The 23,733-nt window shown below is 35.4% G+C and overlaps 1 protein-coding gene across 1 annotated transcript in view; it reads left to right on the top strand.

Moving 5' to 3' along the window:
* The window catches only part of LOC123522998 (insulin-like peptide receptor), a 49,743-nt gene that overhangs the window by 15,285 nt on the left and 10,725 nt on the right, over window positions 1-23,733 (top strand). The window contains exons 6-18 of the mRNA XM_053549430.1: window positions 8,237-8,779; window positions 11,349-11,527; window positions 12,819-13,050; window positions 13,414-13,509; window positions 13,903-14,050; window positions 14,551-14,768; window positions 15,229-15,358; window positions 16,173-16,226; window positions 19,443-19,615; window positions 20,153-20,323; window positions 20,813-21,002; window positions 21,886-22,177; window positions 22,951-23,035. Coding sequence (XP_053405405.1) covers window positions 8,237-8,779; window positions 11,349-11,527; window positions 12,819-13,050; window positions 13,414-13,509; window positions 13,903-14,050; window positions 14,551-14,768; window positions 15,229-15,358; window positions 16,173-16,226; window positions 19,443-19,615; window positions 20,153-20,323; window positions 20,813-21,002; window positions 21,886-22,177; window positions 22,951-23,035 — 2,511 coding nt within the window. The remainder of the gene's footprint in view (window positions 1-8,236; window positions 8,780-11,348; window positions 11,528-12,818; window positions 13,051-13,413; window positions 13,510-13,902; window positions 14,051-14,550; window positions 14,769-15,228; window positions 15,359-16,172; window positions 16,227-19,442; window positions 19,616-20,152; window positions 20,324-20,812; window positions 21,003-21,885; window positions 22,178-22,950; window positions 23,036-23,733) is intronic.

Below are 23,733 nucleotides of genomic sequence, written 5' to 3'. Positions count from 1 at the left end.
AGTTTATAATTTACTCAAAAAATAGATTATTGCAATATTTTTTTTTTTTTCAATGATATTCAGTTTAATTGTATTTAATAATGATTAAAGAAAAAACAAGTTCATATGTCCTCATCAAGGAGACCAAATGACATTGACTATCTCAATAAAAACCCAGGAAAAAAACAAAAACAGATACTAGCCTTCCTTGGCACATTGCCAACATTCATTGTACTGTGCATACTTGTTTGTTTGCTCTGTTCTGTAATAACCAATACATGTGACCTTGACGAGCTTGAGGTTCAGTTCAGGAGAAAATTTGAATTTTTCTATAACATGAATATTGACTTCCTATATGTGAAGTTCACAATGACACTATTTGACACTTTTTGCTTTATTTTTTTTTTATTCCTTTGATGACTAATTTTTGTAGAGAAATTTGCTTTTAAATATTTTTAATAAGATAGGATAAATAGAGTTTTAACCATTATAGTTTGATTTTGACATTTGAGAGTTCAATTTATAGGTTTGTCTGCCGAATAGGGAAATCTGCATGATTTACCATGTCTTATTTTGGTAAAAACCACTATCGCACTGAATAACACTACCTAAATAACAGACTATTCTGTTATTAAAAGTACGAAAACATCGCTGAGCTCAGAACGGAACTATAGCACAATATATTTTTTACTCCCTTATAAAAACATAATATTATACAAAATGTAGATCTGCCTACCATTTTGTCCAGGAGCAAGCAAGGAAGACATTTTAGTGAAACTTCGAATATAAATACATGACAATTTAATAGAAGAAATACAGAGCACTGGCACCTGACTAAAAAAAAAATGCCATTGTACATTAATGTTATACCCTTACCCTAAGTATACTTAGGTAGGGGTGGAGGCACACTAGCCCATTTCAGTTGCATATTTTTCACTTAATGTGAAGTTTAGATGCTGGTCAATGCATGTTAACATTGTGAATGCATGACTATGGACAGACACTGACTGTCAAACTAGCCCAACTTCACAAAAAAACTTAAGTAATTACTTAGTTAAGTCTGTTATTTTAAAATCATGCTATTGCTTAAGTTATTGTTATTTAATATTGATTTTTTCTATAACAATATATTTATAGCTAAATTATACTACAGTAACTGTTAGTAGTATTTGCCTGCAGTACTTATCTCAGTCATGCAGATACCGGTATGATATTTTTATTTAGGCTCGATATAACGAACTTAAGTATTTGCTTAAGTATATTACTTACTTCTATACTTCATTTTCTGTAAAATTCATAATCCTTGTGTTTTGATCTACAAAATAGTCACATATGGTTCAAGTCAACATTGAAGATGCAAAAAGGGCAAAAACAAACAATTGAAATAACAGACTTAGCTAAGCAATTACTTAAGTTCTTTAGTGAAATTGGGGCCAGGTCTCTGAGTTTATCTATCTATCTGTCTGACCTACAAATCCATTCAAGCAGGATTTGTCTCTTTAGAATATTAAAGAGCAGCACATATCCCCATGAAAATGTCTGGTGGTACAATTTCCTGTAAGATGACTGTCTGACACAACAATATCCTCTCTGATCACATTTTACATAAATTGAAACAACTGCTGAAGCCATTGAAAGTCTTGATTAATATTTCACACAAGACATGATCTTTTTCATGTACAAATGCTAAGAAATGTTATTGATATATTTTGAAATAATCTGACTGAATAATAAGGAAAACATACAAATGTTTGTAAATTCACAATAATTGATAAGCACTGGTGACGTCAAGAGAAAATTTGTTGTTAAAAGAATATTAGAAGTGTCATAGGATGATCGGGGAGAATAAACACGCGCTGCTGTGCATAAAACCAACATTTGGGCTTTGTGACCAGGAAGGCTCCCACGTTTACAAGTTTAAAGGTGTACGTGTAAATTTCTACCCAGTTAAAGAAAACGATCATCCTTCCGACCATCAAAGTCTTTCTCTGTTCATAAAACTGAACGAAACAAGTATTTTCTGCCTGTGAAAGATATCATAATATCTCGTTTTTGGTAAACAGTAAGCCGCCATTTTGCACACTTGTTTGATAAGTGATAAGTTCCGTTATCGGGACGGAACCATGCCGTGTAAGAAGCTGTATACAGTGCTAAATTTGATTCGATTAAAATAATTTTGCCATTTCGCAATGGATTAGCATCAAACGAAGCCAAACGTAGCGCAGAAACATCAAAACAGCCTGAACTTGCGAAAATGTTACCAACAGTTACCATGAATTTATGATAACTTTTCCTGTTTAATTTGAGAAAATAATGCATTTACCATTATGGCTCCCATGTAGAAAGGAAAATGCCAGCCAGAGTCATGACTGAAGACAATAATTGATTAGCGTTTAAACGGTATTGTTTTGTGTTTGAAAGATCGTGTAAATGTTTACAAAAATCTGTAAACGTGGGAGCCTTAGTGACCAGCAAGGATCCAATCAGTGCATATCCATACTGTTAGTTGATGCAGTTCATTTATCAACTTCACCACTAAGTCTTGTATTTAACTGATAAATTTATGAACAGTATATGGATCAGGATCAGCCAGTACTGACTGCACTGAAATGTAGACTGGTCTGGATCCAATATGATTACTATGCACTAAAAACAGCACTCATTTCATTCTTATTGCATGCTTAATTGCTCATTTTCTGCACTAGGATGTTGTGTTGCTAAAATACTATCCAGGACCTAAGTTTATAAAACCGAGAGTGAAGACCAGTCTTCTCATAAAATTTTGTCAATTTCAAAAAATTTCTTAGAGGTAAAAAGAGACAGGGAGATGCTGGAGTTTGAGTATGCAGTGTCCATACTTGTTACTTGGGTTAATAGCCTTGGACCCAGATAGTTTTGTGATATGTTGGCAAAACTTCTAGAGACTAGTCTGTCTTCTAGAGACTAGACTTGTAATTATGTCTCCAACATACAGTATGGAAGATGTATTGATTTAGCCCTTATCATGCTGGACACGATTGCCTTTGCGACCATTGCAGATTATGATCAGCCTGCACATCTATGCAGTCTGATCATGATCTGCACTGTTCGCCGTTCAGTCGGTATCTTTTTGGTATGTACCCCTTTTAACAGTTAATGGTATTGTCCAGATTGAAAGATGGACAAGTTCATTATAGAAATTTAGCAGAGTAAGGTCTGTATTCACCGGGTTTGTTTATGTACATCCTCTGACACCACAAGATAGATTTACACCAAACAAAAGTGATTATTACCAAGCCTAGTAGTGCATATTATCGGCATATTCCAGTTCACTAAATTTTATGGATTGAGGCCCTTGATTATTCAAATTATGTAATGTTTTGGCCACTTGTTTTAGTATGTCTCCCACCACACAGTGGTGTGGGAGACATATTGATTTACTCCTGTCTATGTGTCCGTGTGTCTGTCTGTCTGTCACAAATCTTGTCCACACTCTAAATCCAATATTCACCAAACTTGAACAAAATGTGTTTGCCAATAAGTCCTTGGCCAAGTTAGATAACTAGCCAAATCGGCCCTGGCACTTAAGAATTATAGCCCTTGAAATACTTAAAAACACTCTGTACCCAGATGCCAGTGATACATGTATTGGCGCATGGTTCACTCAGATACATAACTATTCAGATGATTAGGCAGTTGTGGGAGACATGCACTTTTCTCAAAAGCAGCTCTAGTATTATTTAGTTGATTTCGACCAAACATTGCACAAAATTTAAATGTGCATAATATTGGCATGTTGGGGGTCAATGGTTTTCAGTGGAGTTATGGCCCATGATTTGTAGTAGTTTACCTCGTCTGCAAAACTGCCCAGATACCACCAGGAGGAATTATACAAAACTTCATCAAAGTGATAATTATCAAGCTTACTTGTGCATATCTTGGGCGTTCTCAGGCTTAGTGATTTTAAACAGAGTTATGTCTCTTTATGTTTAAAATTTTATGATGTTTTTGGTACTTCCCTAACACTATTGCTCAGATCTCCACCAAACCTCGCAGTAGTTATCAGTGCCAAACCAAGTTATTGCTGCCCTCCGATAACTCTTGTTATATATTTTAATTATATATAAGGAAATAAAATTCAGCATGTTCCAATTTAATGTTTTTCATTAGAGTTACGACCCTTGATTTGTCAGATTCTATGTCTGTGCTACTTTTCCTATATCACTAACTGGAATGGCCAAGCGTCGTTGTGTATATTGTTGGATGTTATGATTCATTAATTTTCACTGGAATTACGGCCCTTGATTTTTGGCATTTTAATATGTCTGTGGGTTAGGAGTTTATCGTGAAAAACACATCTATTTTTCGTGAAAGACAATCTCCACTTCGCATGCTTGGAGGGTACTGCTTCTCAATAAAGAACACACTGAAAGTTAATTTATCTGATTTAGAAATAATAGTTACTTAGCTCAACTATTCAAAGAATAGGTAGAGCTATTGGACTCACCCATGCGTCAGCATCCGCACCGGCGTCCACATCAGCATCCCAATTTGGTTAAGGTTTTATATGTAAGCTGGTATCTCAGTACCCACTAATAGGAATGGATTGAAACTTCAACAATTGTCCATTGTCATGAGCTTATATGCATTGTACAGGTTCCATAACCCTGTGTTGCAACTTTACAAAATTATGCCCCTTTTTGGACTTTAATATATTCATTCAATTGACAAGGCTGTTGAATAGTCGAGCATTACTGTCCTCCGATAGCTCTTGTTATATATTTTAGTTATATATAAGGAAATAAAATTCAAGTGTTTTCTGCGACGTAGTTTGTACGAAATGTACTCTAAATATGTTTTTAATCTCTCAGACTATTGGATGAAAGCTAGGTGAGAAATGTCTTTAATCCTTGTTGACTGTATTGGGAAAGTTATGGATATTGACTTTCTATGGTCTGAACCGTGGCCTTCAGACTTGTTTATATCATCACTGCTCTTAGGGCATATATTAATGTCTTCATGGAATTAAGTTGGTAGGTGAATTGATCGAATAACAGCAAAGTACAGTATGTTAACATTGTTGTTATTTATCCATCTTTCCAGGAAAAAGGATAGCTAAAAGGGTTTTGCACTTGAAGGTAGCAGATGAATGAATAATAATAAAATAAGCAAGCCATTTAGATTCTCCTGTCTTCCACTTACCGGGTAGGTCAAATGGGAGAGTACTGGTCTGTGGAACTCGGGGACCTTGAATTTGATCCCTGGGCTAGGCCTATGTTGTCTTTGATAATTCGATAAAAGACATTATGTCAGAAATCATCTTGTCCTCCACCTCTGTTTCATGTTGAGAAGTTGGCAGTTACTTGGGGAGAACAGGTTAGTGCTGGAACAGAATCCAAGAACACTGGTTAAGTTTGCTGCCCACCATTACATAACTAAAGTATTGTTTTAAAAACGGCGCTAAACCTAAAACAAAGCTATCACTAGAAACAATGGCTACCTCTAATAGTGAGATAAAATGACATAATGGCAAACTCTTACGCAGTGATCTCCCTTGCTGCTACACTCTCACTAGTCACTGCCAATCTAAAATTCAGCTAAGTGGACATTTTTATGCCCCCGAAGGGAGGCATATAGTTTTTGAACCGTCTGTCCGTCTGTCGGTCTGTCAGTCTGTCCGCAATTTTCGTGTCCGGTCCATATCTTTGTCATCGGTGGATGGATTTTCAAATAACTTGGCATGGATGTGTACCACAGTAAGACGATGTGTGGCGCGCAAGACCCAGGTCCGTAGCTCAAAGGTCAAGGTCACTATTAGACATTAAAGGATAGTGCATTGATGGGCGTGTCCGTTCCATATCTTTGTCATCGATGGATGGATTTTCAAATAACTTGGCATGAATGTGTACCACAGTAAGATGACGTGTCGCGCGCAAGACCCAGGTCCGTAGCTCAAAGGTCAAGGTCACACTTAGACATTAAAGGATAGTGCATTGATGGGCGTGTCCGGTCCATATCTTTGTCATCGATGGATAGATTTTCAAATAACTTGGCATGAATGTGTACCACAGTAAGACGACGTGTCGCGCGCAAGACCCAGGTCCGTAGCTCAAAGGTCAAGGTCACACTTAGACTTTAAAGGATAGTGCATTGATGGGTGTGTCCGGTCCGTATCTTTGTCAACCATGGATGGGTTTTCAAATAACTTGGTATGAATGTGTACCACAGTAAGATGACGTGTTGCGCGCAAGACCCAAGTCGGTAGCTCAAAGGTCAAGGTCACACTTAGACGTTAAAGGTCATTTTTCATGATAGTGCATTGATGGGCGTGTCCGGTCCATATCTTTGTCATTCATGCATGGATTTTAAAATAACTACGCATGAATGTGTGACACAGTAAGACGACGTGACGCGCGTAAGACCCAGCTCCGTAGGTCAAAGGTCCTAAACTCTAACATCGGTCATAACTACTCATTCAAAGTGCCATCGGGGGCATATGTCATCCTATGGAGACAGCTCTTGTTATTTATCTAATTTCAGCTTGAAAATCTAAATTTGTTATAAAGTTTACCTTAATTATTAATTCTGGCATTTTTTCCCCACTTAAGTTATAGTACCTCTTTCTATCACAAAGAAAACAATTAAGGGGAACCCATCTCTTCTGAGTTTAGTCAGCCAAGTTTACAGATCATCACGTGATGAACAATGGTCAAGTGAATGTTGTGTTGGCAGTGATCAGTGAGAGCATAGCAGCAAGGGAGATGACTGCGTAAGAGTTTGACATAATGGAAATTGCTGCCTTCTTAAGAAAGCTGTTTCAAATTGTAAATAAAATTAATTCAGTAATTTAGTGTTTACTACTTCTAGATTGACATTACCCCATGTGTGTGACCTTGAACCATTTAAACTCCTTAAATTTATTTTCATCTACCTTTTAAATCATGAATGAATAGTACTAAGTGATTACTACAAATCGTGTTTAGGATGTACTTAAGATCATGCTGAGTGGAAGTGACAGATAACCAAATTTCTCTAATCTTTTCAGAGGGTAGTCAGTACATTGCATTTGCTTATTTTTCAACACTTGAAAATCCTCAAAAGGAAGTAATCTGATAATGCAACAGTTACTGTTGTTCTGTGCATTTTCACTGTCTGTGACATTATTATGTCTCCCCCATACTTGGGGAGACATATTGTTTTTTCCCCAGTTGGTACGTCAGTCCATCACACTTCATTTCCGATCAGTAACTACCAAGAACTTTCAATCATAGGATGATATGGCTTATGGAGTAGATGACCCCTATTGTTTTTGGGATCATTTCGTCAAAGGTCAAGGTCACAAGGGCCTGAAGATGGAAATCCATTTTAGATCAATAACTTGAGAACCATTTGATCCAGAATTTTGAAACTTCATAGGATGACTGGACATGCAGAGTAGATGACCCCTATTGTGTTTGAGATCATTTCATCAAAGGTCAAGGTCACAAGGGCCTGAAGATGGAAATCCATTTTGGATCAATAACTTGAGAACCACTTGACCCAGAATGTTGAAACTTCATAGGATGACTGAACATGCAGAGTAGATGACCCCTATCAATTTGGGGTCACTCCATCAAAGGTCAAGGTCAGAATCCATTACACTTCACTTCCGATCAATAATTGGAGAACCATTTGACATAGAATCTCCAAACTTCATAGGATGAGTAGATGATCCCTATTGTTTTTGGGGTCACTCTGTCAAAGATCAAGGTCACAGAGGCCTGAATATGGAAAACCATTTCCGATCAATAATTTGAGAACCACTTTAACCAAAATGTATATACTTCATAGAAGAGTAGATGACACCCGTTGACTTTGGGGTCACTCCATCAAAGGTCAAGGTCACAAGGGGCCAGAACATGGAAAAATGTTTCCAATCAACCACTTGTCCCAGAATGTTGAAACTTAATAGGATGCATGGACATGCAGAGTAGATGACCCCTATTGATTTTGACTATCGAAGATTAGTCCAGGGTAAATAAATAAGAAAGCTGCAGAAATTCTATTGAAATACTGAGAAAAAAATGTGGAAGTTTGGTAGCGCAGTAAACACAGAATAATGTTAATCCTTATATTTACTAAAAATGTAGGGATTTTTTCAGCAGTATGAATACTAAGATTTTCTTCAATTTTGGCAGAAATAAAAAAACTGCCTATTCCATGGAAATTTGTCTAAACAGTGTTACGTTATATTAATTGTAGAACTTAATTGCTAAAAAAGTTTTATTTTTCTTTGCAGTTTGTGGCAGTATGGATATCCGCAATGACATAACAAATTTAAATCGGCTGGAGAATTGCACAGTGATAGAGGGCAATTTAACTATTTTACTAATTGATAGTGGGAAATGGGAGGACTACCAGCAGTACAGTTTCCCAAACCTCGTTGAGATCACCGAATTCCTTCTTCTCTTCAGAGTCATCGACCTAATAAGCTTGAACCACATGTTTCCTAACCTGGCTGTCATACGTGGAGATAGACTGTTTAGTGATTACGCTCTTGTTGCATTTGAAATGCCAGACCTTACCGAACTTGGCCTATCAAGTTTGGTGTCAATACCTCGAGGTGCAGTCAGGTTAGAGAAAAATCCCAATCTATGTTATATTGAAACAGTGGACTGGTCGAAAATCACAACCGGAGTCTTGGAGTCCGAAAACTACTTTAAAGGCAATAAAGATGTACAAGAATGTGTAAACAGGTGTCCGAGTACATGCGATAAAACCATTGAATTTGACAAAGAAGTGCATCGATGCTGGACCATCAATGACTGTCAGAAAATGCTATGTAAGTACTTACTAGGGATACTATTTTGGTCCCCTCTGAAAAAGCATTGACCTTCTTCAAAACCAGGAATGTTGTTCAGTACCTGAGATTTAATTATGTCTCCCCCACACAGGCCACTAGGGGCGACATATTGTTTTTGACCTGTCCTTTCCGTCTAAGCCTTCATTTGCATACTTAGTTGGCTATTGGAACAATAGGTAACTGTTTTTTTGGGGTCACTTGATCATAGGTCAAGGTCACAGAAGCCAGAACATGGAAAACCCTTTTTGATCAATAATTGGAGACATTTTCTTTAATGAATTGATTAGAAATAGACTAAATAGAATGAACATTAATTTTAAAAATATTAAAATTAAAAAAACTGGCAGAATACTTTGTTTTTGCCCAATGGCCGGAGGGTTTAATATTATATAGTTATTGTAAACAGATATTTTATGATTATTTTGTTCAAGTTCACTGACTTTAAATGTGTGTCTGTCATCTATAAATTGTGAATGAAATGTTGATATTATTGTTCAAAATGATATTTTAATTTTTGTTGCTTTTTATATTTCAACAGTGGTAACTAGTAAACACAGTCTGTATTTAACTGGTTTTGAATTAATTAAACAGAAGCATGTTTGTTTAGAAATTTTCCATTTGGTATACGTGTAGGAAGATTGAATGAGAATGACTGTTGATTCAATGATGACTGTGACCCTTTAGTTAAAAGGTGAAAAAAAACAAAAACGTTTACACTCTTTGACCCCAGTTACATGACATTGTTATGACAGAAATCTTGATGATGACTAACATAATGTTGGATGAATACTAAAAGATACTACACCAAAAATTTATTTCTGAAAAGTAAAAAAACCCAGAATGTTGTTAGTGTAACAAAAATAGAAAAGAGCAAAACCAAATGATGCAAGCATACCTGTGTTGATGAATAGAAGATACATACCTGTGCTGTTTGCCAGCATGTTTGAAACATGATTCATTAAAGTGAAACACATACATGCATGCATAAACACACACAAGGAAATCTTTTACATTTTATATAAAAAAAAACAACATTTCTCAGATGTTATTTTCGTGAAAGATAAAATATTTAAAATAGCAGCCTTGGTAAATATTAGCCAAGGCAATTTATAAAAGACATTTCAGTAGCACAAAACTGTAATGTTTCAAGTCGCTTGCTGACAATAGGAATTTTGTAATTGCTGCATCATAATTTATATATTTTAATACCTTTTCCTGCTTTGAGAACAGGAAGTATACGTAAACTGGCTATTTATATATCCAACTAGATGATCTCATCAATCTCCAGTGAAAAAAAGTGTTGAAAAAATCCGGTTATCAGCCAACGGTTGTTGTTGCGAGATACTCCATAAGAGTAGAGATTAAACAGCAAAATAAATAAAAATCTTAATTTGAAATTATTGTTTCCCCGAGTCAGTCTCATAAATGGTTTCTATTATCTTTCCTTTGAAACACATTTTGATTATCCTCTAAAACTATCATGAAATAAAGGCGACAGGATTTTAATGCCAGTACTTTAACAATGTGAAGAAATATGTTAAAAGAATCAGATTCTATTCAAAATGCATGAATTAAAAAGATATTTGTTTAACATGTCATTTGTATAAAAAGTTTTTATCATGAAGGTCCATTTTATCATTGTGTGTAGTAATTATTTTCTTTCCAATATACAATTTTGTAGATTTAAAGAGGCTAGACTCCAGATTTAGGGAGAAAATTATATTTCTTTAAAATTGAAATTTGGTTATATTGTTACTCAAATATGGCCCCACCCAAGAAGTCACTTTTTTTACATAGACTTTTATATAAGAAAAACTTTCAAAAATTTTCTTTCCATAAATCTCTGACAAGGCTTAGAGGATAGATATTTAGCAGAGGTCCTCAACCAAAAAATCATGTATGGTAATACCAATTTGATTCTTAAGTGAGCAGTATAGGACCATTATGACCCTCTTGTTCCCAGTTGAAAAGGCTCCAGCGGCTTTCCCAAATACTGGAAAGAACATAGCATTTGTTCTGAATGTAAAGGGTGATATTTGTACTAAATACGAAGGGTGATATTTGTACTGAATGTAAAGGGTGATATTGTACTGAATGTAAAGGGTACTGAATGTAAAGGGTGATATTGTACCAAATGTGAAGGGTGATATTTGTACTGAATGTAAAGGGTGATATTTGTACTGAATGTAAAGGGTGATATTTGTACTGAATGTAAAGGGTGATATTTGTATACTGAATGTAAAGGGTGATATTGTACTGAATGTAAAGGGTGATATTTGTATACTGAATGTAAAGGGTGATATTGTACTGACTGTAAAGGGTGATATTTGTTCTGAATGTTAAGGGGGATATTTGTACTGAATGTAAAAGGTGATATTTGTACTGAATGTAAAGGGTGATATTTGTACTGAATGTTAAGGGGGATATTTGTACTGAATGTAAAGGGTGATATTTGTACTGAATTTAAAGGGTGAGATTTGTACTGAATGTAAAGGGTGATATTTGTACTGAATGTAAAGGGTGACAAGACTTGTATGTTTTATTTCAGCACCTCCAGCTAGCTGTGCCTCTGGTTTGTACAATGGTGGCACATGTTGTGATTCTAACTGTATAGGAGGATGTACAGGGCCTTCTCCTCAACAATGTTCTGCTTGCAGGCAGGTGATGCAATATACAGGCAATGGTTTGCCAACATGTACACAGCGCTGCACTGCGGGGACATACATGGTATATTTTGTTTCTGTTTTAAAGGGACTAACCCACACATTTTAGGCGAAAAATAAATTCTCTCAAAAATCCATAGTGAATACTCAGAAAAAGACTAGTGAAGCAAACTTACTGGCATAAGATTTTTGCAAGATATTCTTGTAAATAATTAAAAATATTGTGCAGAAGGTAGTAAACAGTTGCAACCCTTTTGAAATAACGCAGAAACTTTACACCCACTGAAATAACGCAGAAACTACATCCACTATTTCATATTTCCGGGTTCATAATTACGTACATTCTACAAACTGTGGGCGAGTAGCTGTAAAGATGTTAAAAGGCAGATTTAGTTTATGATATTTTTTAGGATGTTGTAGTTTTAGTTTGTTGAGGTTATAGGTTAACTGGGTCTGTTTGGTGTCCAGTCCATAACTCTGCCATCCATGAATGGATTTTGGATTTAACTTGGCATAGATGTTTACCATAATCAGACGATGCGTCATGCACAAGACCCAGACTCCTATCTCCAAGGTCAAGGTCACACTTGGAGGTTAATGGTGAACATGGTCTGTTTCTTGTCTGGTTCATAACTCTGCCATTCATCTAGGGATTTTGAAATAACTTTGCATAAATGTTCCCCATAATGAGGTGACTTGTCGTGCTTAAGACCCAGACCCCTAGCTCCAAGGTCACACTTAGAAGTCAAAGGTTAACAGGGTCTGTTTCTTGCCTGGTCCATATCTCTGCCATTTATCATGGGATTTAAAAATAATTTGACACAAAATTAATGTTAACCATATTGAGAAGATGTGTCACACTTATGACCCGTGTCTCTCAGGTCAAGGTCAAGGGCACAAAATGATTCCTACATAAATTATTTTGGCATATTTTGCGCAGACAACTGTAGGATTCTTGGGCACACTTCAGGGGCATTTGTCACCAATAGTGACAGCTCTTGTTTAAACTAAACTTTCATTTTTGAATAAAACAATACTGAAGCTATAAAATGTTATGAAAGTGAGTTATTAGACCTGTCCCAGATTACAACCCTGCAGTTGGTCCATCTCAAGACAATGCCTGAAAAATCCCAAGTATATGCAGGAGTTTTGAGACTGGTCTTCAAACACAAGTTATATAACCCTGGAACCTGGTCTTAGGTAATGAAACTTGATTTGGGGACCAGTCTCAGAATGCAGATTTGTTATTGGTCAGTCTTCAGATAGAACCAACCAATCAAATGCTTTGGTCTCCAAGCTCAGTTTGAAACGCTAGAATCATGTATTGCTGATACACATATAACTGTATATTTCAGTATAAAGACCGCAGATGTTTACTTGACTGGGAGTGTCTGAACTTCACAGATTACCGAACAGTTCTTTGTCCCGTTGGTAACTCCACTAGTAAGGTGAAGAATTGTCTCAAACTTATTTTGTCAGCTGACAAACGTAAGCCTGGGTTGTGCGCCGCAAGTTGTCCATCAGGATACAACACTGATCCTAATGACCAGCAAAAATGTGTCCTGTGTGAAGGAAAATGTCCAAAAAGTAAGCTTTTTTTGTCAATTTTATTAGATAATGATATGTATGTAAAAGCTGGGCATATGTAGAATATAAACATGTATGTAAAGATGAATGTAACAGTGTTATTTGTTGATTTAGTACACATTTTATAAGCTGGTTAAAATTTAGCACAAAAATGTGGCCTATAGAAAGCATTTCGAACCCCTGTCTATTGGGATAATAGCATCCACCATTTAAACAAGTCCTGTGATAAGCATGTTTGCTTTTAATAAGTATGCATACAGCTGATTGAATATTTAAAATGATGTTGTATGTGTTAATAAGTGTGAATGCTTCCGTTCAAATAGCACGTTTCATTTATAATAAAATGGTAAAAACATTTTTCAGTTTGTAGTGGTAAAGTTATAGACAGTGTGAATTCAGTTCAGGAATTGAAGGACTGCAATATCATTAAAGGTCCACTACACATAAAACTTCAAGGAGGTAAGATATTCTCAGTTGCCTAGTGATGGAGCATCCTCTCCAAGTTAGGAGGTCTAGAGTTCGCTCCCTTGTCACATTTTACTCCTTGTCCTGTTATACAAAAGACATGAAAAATAGTTGCATAGTTGCTTGGTGCTAGGCATTTAAGGGAAAAAAAGTTGTAGCCACTTTTTGAAAGAAAGTGCCTAATTGAATCTGAATTGCTGAAATTTGGCTACATTGACAAATGGCAGAGGAGGCCCTGCTTGATATCATTATGAAATTTTTATACACAGTGTGTGAGTCATTTAAATTTTAAGAAAAGAAGTGAAATTCTAAATTCAGTATTTGTAATAATTCTTGATGTGTACATCAGTTGGTTCATTTTCAAGAATATAATGGTCCTGTTTACAGGTCAGATTGCTCAGGAGCTGGAAGCCAACTTGGCACAGATAGAAGAAGTTACACATTTTATCATGATCAGTCACTCTGAAGCCCTGATTTCTCTTCATCCTTTCAAGAACTTGCGCAGGATTGGTGGTGAAGACTTGTACCAAAACAAGTAAGTCATTATCAGTGCAGTGATACAATGTTGTACGGGAGCGGGAGTGGAAAGTTGTTGGGGTTGGGGGAAAGTGGGTGAGTGTGTGGCTATGATCAGAATGTTTGAACTGTAGTTCGAGAGAATAGATGAATTATTTCAGAATTAGAATGGTCTGTAACTATTTCAGTAATATTGTATATTTAAGTCACCCAGTTTAACAAATTTTGAACATTTTCTGGGTTATAATTGTATTTAGCAATAAAACATCTTAATTGCAATTATTTACTTTTATAAGACAAAATTATCCAGACCTATTGCATGTTTATCAATTTTTGTTGTTGTTAAGGGTCTTAGAGATGAAGGATGCCCATGTCAGGTCACAAGCAATCAGACTGTTCTTTTTCTGACCCCAGCAGCCTCAATTATTTTATGTGAGGAATCCGCTAATTTAAATTACCATGCTATTTTGTCATCATTAATTGTAGGAATTATTTTCACTGTTTTACCTCTGTTTTCAGGTATGTGTTCTATGCGTACGACAATCTAAATCTACAAGAATTGTTTATTGAAGAAGTTACCAATAATCTCAGCCTGGGCAATGGCTCCGTTCTGTTCCAGTATAACAGGAAACTGTGCTACAATAAGATCAAAAAGTTTATAACATCTGTCGGCCTCGACCTGAACAAGATAAATCCTGAAGAAGTCTCTCAGGATAATAACGGAGATCAGATGCCATGTAAGTCTGAAGTATTGGTACAATGCATTCTGTATTCCATGTTATGTCAAATGGCTTTGTCAGTATTGCTATAATATATTCTTTGTGCCATGTAAGTTAATGTCTTCGAGTATTGGTACAATGTGTACTGTAGGCAATATAAGTTTTAATGGCCTTGTCAGTACAGGGCTGTATAAGTCAATCTCATTTCACTGCCATTTAAGTCTTAATGTCCTTGTAAGTATTGGTACAAATTATATTGAATACTAATGTAAGACTTAATGTCCTTGTTGGTTTTGGTACCCTGTATGTCCTTAGCTGGAATGAATTTAAAAAGAAAATTATGGCTCTTGTTTGATTCCTACCAGCTACCTAGTTACCATGCCAGGCAACCATGGTTTTGAATTAATAAACACGTACATCTTTCTGTTTATGCTGGCAAAGTGCATTCTTTTATTTTCATATTACTTTCTTTACGCAGGTGATATACAAAAGTTGATAATGAGGTCACTTAAGGTTTCGCCTCATATTGCGTTTGTGACATGGACGAAGATCAACCTTACAGCCGATGCTCGACATTTGATTGGTTATACCATCAGCTGGAAAATTGCGTAAGTTTCATTAAAACTTAAATTATCGCTGGCTTGCAGTTAAAGTTAATGTCTCAGCTTGTATGATTAAATAATTAATGAAAGTTTTTAAACAGGGTTTTCAAATTTGAAAACTAGTCTGTTAGACTGGCAATGTTGATAGTCGGTCAGATGGATGGATGGGCAGTGTCAAGGTTTTCATTTTATATTCAATAACTTAAGTTTAGGTACAGATTAGTGATTGCTTTCCCATATTATGGTGAGTACAGCCTGCAGTGAATAGTAACATATGTATCTAATCACATTGTTTTTAGTACTGTATTATTTCCACTAAAATAACAGATGAAAAACATATGAATAGTGATACAGTTTCTATCACAAAGACAATTCCAAGTCCGGAACTGAAAAACCTGGGCACAAAACATCATTTCAAGTCAAATTTAGGTTATCTTAAAGTCAAACACTTAATCCCTTGGAATTTGAGATACTGTGTTCCAACTGTACTTAATTTGACTATTTTTCACGTGAATGATATGACCCCCTGTTTGCATTGTTGTCATGGCACCGTTTCATGAAACTTCTTTTCAATACACATCATATATAGTTATATAATCAAATACTGTAAATGCAGTAAAAAGTTTCAGTTTTGGAAAGAAAAATTCTTCCATTTGTTGACATTACCGACTTGATTTACATTTGTTTATCATCTTTATGTATATTTTTTACAAACATAATTTGCTTTATTGAAGGACAGAGGCACTGTAAAAACTGCGTAATGGCTTTGTACGATATTGTGCAACTATAGAATTATAAGAATTCCTACTTTACTTTTCAGACCAGAGAAAAATGTTTCTATCTACAAGGGACGTGATGCATGCTCTGACGATCTGTACGTATAGTTTGACCATATTACTCTTCATAATGAATTAGTATAGGGGTGGTTTTCAAAATAATGAAGCTTTTTCTTTTCTCTCACCTTACTTTAATTCAGTTTAGCTTTAGAATGCATTTTGGGGCAAATTATATCCAAATCAATGTAGTCAATAAATGTGTGCAATTTCAGCTTAATGAATCAAACAGTTTTAAAGTTATATTAAATTATATAGCTAATTTTGTCCCCTGTGCACCCAAAAAAGTGTGACATTTTACATGAAGTATAGTTTTCAACTGTGGCTTACTTTTTAAAACCATGCTTTATTGTAACAGCTTTGGCTTTTTTCGTGTAACTTAAACTGCACATTTAAATAAAATACTTCTTTTCATTACCTACATCTTATTGTTACCAATATTATCACATCTTGTGATGGTAACCCCCTTCACAAAAAATAGTGAAAAAAAACTAAATTTAAATGTTGAACACTACAATTTCATAACCCTATTACTTTTCTAAAGTCTTAATGTTTTTCTAAGATCCTTATCCCTTCAGCTGTGAAGACACAGTATGATTTTTTTCTTTAATAAATCAACTTTCTCAGAAACTTGCTGATGTCTATACACCTAAAAATGTCCCCTGTGCACCTTTTCAGTTGTTAAGTGTCAGATTTCTTATATTCTTTAAATAAAATGGGATTTTACTTTATTTTCCTTGAAAGGGAGTTACAACAGATACAAAAGCAGCATTCAACTTCACATATTACTGACTGTTAAACATTCACAGAGCCAAAAGTGATGTCCCCTGTGCACCCTTTTTTGACATATATCAATTTTCATAGCATTACTGTAATTTGTGGTGGCAGTTCTATATTCTTAACAGTGTGAAAGCAAAATTTAGGCATTACTTGATAATTTAGCATTATATAAGAAACCCTGGACAATTTAAAATTCATTGTTTGCATTTATTTCTGAAGTTGCCAATTTTCAAGTTTAAAAGTGGATACATCAATTTTATTGCTTCTTAAGCTCTTTAAATTTACCTAAATATCTAATGTTCACTAGTAAATATTGTGTAGTTAAAAGAATTTTACTTACCATGAACATATTCTATGAATAAATATTTTGATACAATTTGTCCCCTGTGCACCCTTTTTAGTAACATTATAAAGTATGTATGAATTTTACTATTCCATTTTATCATGCATGGCATTTTGTCATTTGTCTACTATGAATAAGCACTGCATGTAAACTAAATGATTTCAGTGTATTAGTTATGTATAAAGTCACTTATTTTTTCTTTTAAAGCATTACATTCAGTTGAATTTTCATGTTTTGTAGTGAAAATTTTCAATTTTGTAGTTATTTTGTGGAATAAATCAATTTTTTAATAGGATTTGACTAAAGTTGATCACCATTAGTCTTTTTATGAATAGAAAACTAATAATGGATAAATATTACACTGATTTTTAGTATGTGTCCCCTGTGCATCTGTACAATAACTCAATTTTGAGTTGACAATTCTAGAAATTAGAATTACTGGACATTCTTGAAATTTGGCATGTGGTTTATAAACATGCAAAGTGAGAGAAAAAAATAGGTTTAATAATATATGTTAGTTATTTTGCATTTTGCAACAATTTTTCTAGGTAAAGTTTTATTTTCATGTCAGATTTGTGCAGAAATTGTGATTTTAAAAACCAGTGTCCACAAACATTTGAGTAAATAAGTTTCAAACCATACACATACACCCATTACTTATCATTTATGTTGAAAAAATTACTGTTATACATAATTCCTTGTCATAAAACACTGCAACATTTATCACCCATCTTACGGGAAATTCACTGAACTTTCGAATTAAAGGCTGAAATATTTTCTTATTGGCATTTCTCAACACTTTCCGAGAGTTATTTCCTTTAAATCTGAAGTATTTGCTATCATAAAAAATAGGTGACCACCCTAACAAATAAGTTTGAATTTTCAACCCCTATGTCACACTTTTGCTTCATTATTTTGAAAACCACCCATAGTTGTGTTTCATTACTTTGGAGCCGTTTTTAGAACATTACTCCCAGGAAACAACTAGTACTTTTGTTCTATTAAGATCGTGATAATGCTCCTTCCATCTCAGTCTGTCTATTGAGTGACTCATTGGTTCAACCGAATGTTCTCCTCTCTGTTGTTCTACTTCCTTAACCTTCAGCCTGCTAAATTTCTAAAATGGACTGGTCCATCATTCAATTTGGGCAATACCATATAGTATTTGAAGGGGTGTTCATTGAAAATTTACTGACTGAATAGCGAACAGTGCAGACCATGATCAGCCTTCACGGACGTGCAGGCTGGTCTTGGTCTGCACTGGTTGCAAAGGCAGAATCACTTGCAGCCAGCAGGCTAAGGGTTAACCATATAAATATTGTCTGTGGCTTAAAGCATTTTTGAAGTTGGGTTGTTTTGGACAGGAGCAAAAGTGGGTGGTAAGTCACTGGTAAACCCAATGTAAGGATAAATGCTGGCGCAAGTTTGATTTTGAACAAGTACTTTGATTAAAGGTGAAACGAACATTGAAGTTTTAGATGCACAATGTTACAAAGTTACAGTAGGACAGTGAAAGGTACTTGGTCATAAAAAGTGTTTTAGCTGGACTATTCAAAGAAGAGTGAGAGCTGTTCTACTCATTAACAAACTTACTGATGTCGGCATTGTCATCAGCATCACACCTTGATTAAGTTTTGCATGCAAGTTCATATCTCAGTAACCATTGCATGTATCAGATTGAAACTCTACTCAAGGTTTCATAGTGATCAAACCTCCAGAAATAACCAAAGTAGATAACTCTTTGTTGAATTTAATTCAAGTTATGGCCCTTTTTGAACTAATAAAGTTTGGCATTCAACTAACTTTCAAGCTGTATCTCAGTAACAGCTATATGTATTGGATTAAAATTTCATGCATGCTTCCAATCATCAGACCTACTGCAGTAACAAAGTTAGATAACTCTTGGTTGAATTTAATTCAAATAATGGCCCTATTTTGACTTGAAAAATTTGGTGGAAGCTTTGCATGCAGGTTGTTATCATTGCCATAATAAAATGTAAATTTGTCAGAAATTGTATTGGAGTAACACAGTATTATAAGTCCTGCCAAGTTATAGCCCTTGTTCGACTTAGAAGCTCCAGAATCGTCAGTTGCACTGTCTTTTGAACATCTCTTTGTATCTGTGATATTTCAGATGGATGAGTAAGGACGTGTGTAATACGGATAAAGGCTGTCAGAGACTAATTAACTATATAGCAGGTCTTGAACCCTGGACTCAGTATGCTGCATATGTGAGAGCTCAGACAGTATCGAAGGCTCTGACGGGTGCTATCAGTGACGTTATATACTTCAGAACTGCTGCAGAAGGTGAAATATTTTCTTTTTTTATTTCGTCCCCCAGTGTTTTTAAAGGATTTGGATTTTTCTGGATCATCAAATGTGTTTGCAGTCCTGTAAGGAAAAAAACCCAGATTTTTGGGCCTCATTTTTTTTTAGTAATCAGGATTCTAGTTTTGATTGTAATCCTAGACTTAAAAAAAATCACTGACTAGGTTTGTAATCAGTTGTGAAGGTCAGGAGTAAAACTACAAAGTCTTTAAAAACTGAGTTTGTCATGAATTTCGATAGTAGGTAAAAAAAATGTAAGCTCAGCACAAATGCCAAAATTTATGAAATTACAAACTGTACAATTGTGGAGTATTTTGACAGTATGAAAAATGATATTACTGCATGCTGTGAAAGGATACTCAAATGTTTATATTGTATGTGTGTTATAATGAAAAACAAGTGAATATTTTATTTTAGTTACACAAAACAGGTGTCACTAGCTTACTAATGAGGAAAATTGCTTATACATTATTATGTTATTACTAATGTTGTATTTATACTGTAATCTGTTAACAGTGCCAACAAGTCCAATAAACTTGCAAGTAAAGGCAAAGAATGTAGGTGAACTGGAAGTGACATGGGACCCGCCAAACAAACCTAACGGCAATGTGACTCACTATCATGTATACTGGCAGCTGCGGAGGTTGAAACAGGATGAATATGAACTGAGAGACTACTGCACTAATCGTGAGTGTTACCCTTTATATCAGTTGCTTTAACCCTTACCATGCTAAAGTTCTATAACGAACTTGTCCATCTTCCAATTTGGACAGTACCATTAACTGTTAAAAGGGGTGCTTACTAAAAAGATACTGGCTGAATAGAGAACAGTGCAGATCATGATCAGACTGCATGGATGTGCAGGCTGATCATGATATACACTGGTCTCAAAGGCAGAACCAGCATGGTAAGGGTTAAGGGCTTTACAGGTGTTTGAAATGATGTTGTTAAAACAGCGACACCCAGAATTTTTGACACAGTTAAACACAAATCACAAATGCAAGGTGATAAGCAAAATGTTTTCAGTTATCCTGTGTTTCAAATGATTGATTTAGTCTATGTATTTGAACTAAGATGCTGGAGCTGGCCATGTTCCACTGTACCGCAAAAGTCCTTCATCTTCCGGTACAATATCAGCTAGTCTGCTTTAACACGAGTGTGAAAATTCAATTACAGCACTCTCTGAGGAGAAAATAGCCGATAAATTGAGGAAAGAAAAAGAAGCAGAGAAGAAGCAGAATGGGACATTGGATGGTTACAACTGTGCTTGTCCCAAGACAGAGAAACAACTTAAGGTAGAAGAAAGGGAGAGAACTATGGAAATACACTTCCAGGATTATCTCCAGAACCAGGTCTATGTGAAAAGGTTAGCAGCTTTCAAATGTTCTTCATACTTTCTTAGGTTTTTGTGTTATTATTAATGTTACTGGTCAGTCAGCTTTGAGGAAAAGCAATGATTATAGAATAAAAAATGTAATTAGGTCTGTAAGACAATTCTTTAAACACGTAGTATGCAATCAACTAAAGTAAATAGTGAAACTGAGCCCGAGGTAGCTGAGGGAAAAACCTTTTGAAAGAATTCCATACAATGAACCCACAGTAAAGACGGCATTATCTCGAAACTAACATACAGTCAGCATAATCTCTAAACCAACAGACTGCTAGCATAATCTCTAAATTAGTGTACTGTTAGCATAATCTCTGAACCAACAGACTGCTAGCTTAATCTCTAAACTAACATACACTCAGCATAATCTCTAAACCAACAAACTGCTAGCATAATCTCTAAACTAACATACAGTCAGCGTAATCTCTAAACCAACAGACTGCTAGCATAATCTCTAAACTAACATACAGTCTGGAAAATCATTAAACCAGCATCAAAGCAGGGAAATCTCTTAACCAGCATACTGCCAGCATAATGTCTAAGTCAGCATAGGGTCAGGAAAATTTCAAAATTTTCCTAGAGATTTTCACTGAATTTATTGTTGTACAGTTATTGCTTTAATATGCCTCTGATAATAGAATTGGTCCCAAGGCTTGATAGAAATGTATGAGAAAGATAAAAGAATAACCTTTAGCACTCTGTCATAATTTAGTCGTCTGCAACTGAGTTGCCTGGAGAAAAAGAGCAGCTGTCACTCAGGTTTGCTTTGTGTTTATTGGGTTTTTTGCTACATTTAATAATACCCTATTCTTTATGTTAACGTTTTACACTCTGTCACTGAAACAATTTTTTTTTTTTGTAGACTGGAGCCTGCAGCAACTACCATAGCAAAAAAGCGTCCAAAACGCTCAGTACCGCAAAGCAACTCTCACGAGGTAAAGAAATACACCTACAAGCCCTCCGTGGAAGGAATGGTGACCTTGAACTTGACAACAGTGGCAACAAGTACAGATACCGCTACGACATCACCACTGGTAGAGGAAGAACCGAAGAAAGATATTCAAATGGAGAACCCATACATGATGGCTGATGTAGTTGAGCAACGAAAGTTTATAATAACAAATCTGGGACATTTTGAAGACTACAACATAGAGGTAAAATTGTGCAATGTTTCATATTAGGCTTAGACTATCTGTTCAGTATAATTAACCTTTACCCTGCTGAATTTCTGAAATGGACTGTTCCATCTTTCACTTTTGACAACACCATTTATTATTCAAAGGGGTGTTCACCGAAAAGTTTCTGACTGAATAGCGAACAGTGCAGACCATGATCAGCCTGCATGGATGTGCCGGCAGATCTTGGTCCGCACTGGTCTCAGAGGCAGAATTACTTGCCACCAGCAGGCTAAAGGTTAACTAAGAACAATAAGTGATGAAATATATACTCTTCCAACAGGAAGAAGTCACAAGTCTTGTGAAATGTTAAAAAAAAAGTTTGTTTTTTTTGTTTTTCATGCAGTTTTCCTACTATTTGTTTCTATATATTAAAAAATGGATAAACTCAAGGTTTTGCCAGGTATATATATGATTTGTTGCATATAAGAAGGGAACATAGTGACTTTCAGTGCAAGTTTTGACCAAAGTATAGTATTGTAAGGTGTGGTAAAAATGAGACAGACTTGGATACATTAACCCTTACCCTGCTAAATTTTTACAATGAACTTGTCCATCTCTCCATTTGGACAGTACCATTAACTGTTAAATGGGATGCTTACCAAAAAGATACTGATTTGCACTGGATTTCAAAGGCAGAATCAATCGTGTCCAGCATGATAAGGATTAAGATTTTACAGTGTATGCACCAAAAATATTGACTTTTCCAGATATAAAGATTTCAGTTCAACCTGTTTTCTGTTTGTGTATAGGTGATAGCATGTCACACCAGAGAAGCAGACAAAGATATGTTATGCAGTAACCAGGCTCTTGGATTTGGTCGTACATTGCCTGATAGTAAGTTTTATAGATACTTCTATATGGAGCAAGTGAGTTGTTAATATTCATGGGGGACTATGTTTTAGGTGTTTGTCAGTCCAAGAACTGTTTTCATTCAATATATAAAATTCCCATTTATTTTACCTTTCATTAATGTGCAGAATAGTTACCTATGGTAAAGCATTTTTAACATGTATGTATATGAAACTTGGGGGCTGAGTGGATAGGGTTGTTGGCTTTAAATCACCCAAAAGGAGTCATCGGGAGTAGAATTTTTTATGTGAGGAAGCCATCCAGCTGGCTTCAGGAAGGCTAGTGGTTCTTCCCAGATGCCAGCCCTTGCCTAAAACAGTATGTGGAGGGGCACCTGGGGTCTTTCTCCACCATCAGATGCTGGAAAGGTTACCATATGACCTAAATTGTACCAGTGTGATGATAAGTCCAGCTAAAACAAAAAAAAGAAAACAAAAAGATATGAAAGGAGTGCTTTATAAATGTTGTACAATAAAACAGTGATACCTTTTGTAACCTGAAATCTTCAATGCAAATTTTTGCCAAAACCGCTAACAAACATAAACAGTTTCACAGTTTTCATTTATTAGTTTGTAATAATCATGATTATTATTTCTGCAAAAAAAACAATACAGAGTTGTATTACATGTTTTTATTTATATAAGTTGTTGGGTTTATGAAGGTGACCGGTTGTGTAGCCGTAA

Source organism: Mercenaria mercenaria, chromosome 8, assembly GCF_021730395.1.
Source record: "Mercenaria mercenaria strain notata chromosome 8, MADL_Memer_1, whole genome shotgun sequence".
NCBI classification, from domain to species: Eukaryota; Metazoa; Mollusca; class Bivalvia; order Venerida; family Veneridae; genus Mercenaria; species Mercenaria mercenaria.
This window is presented reverse-complemented; position numbering and strand designations above follow the sequence as displayed.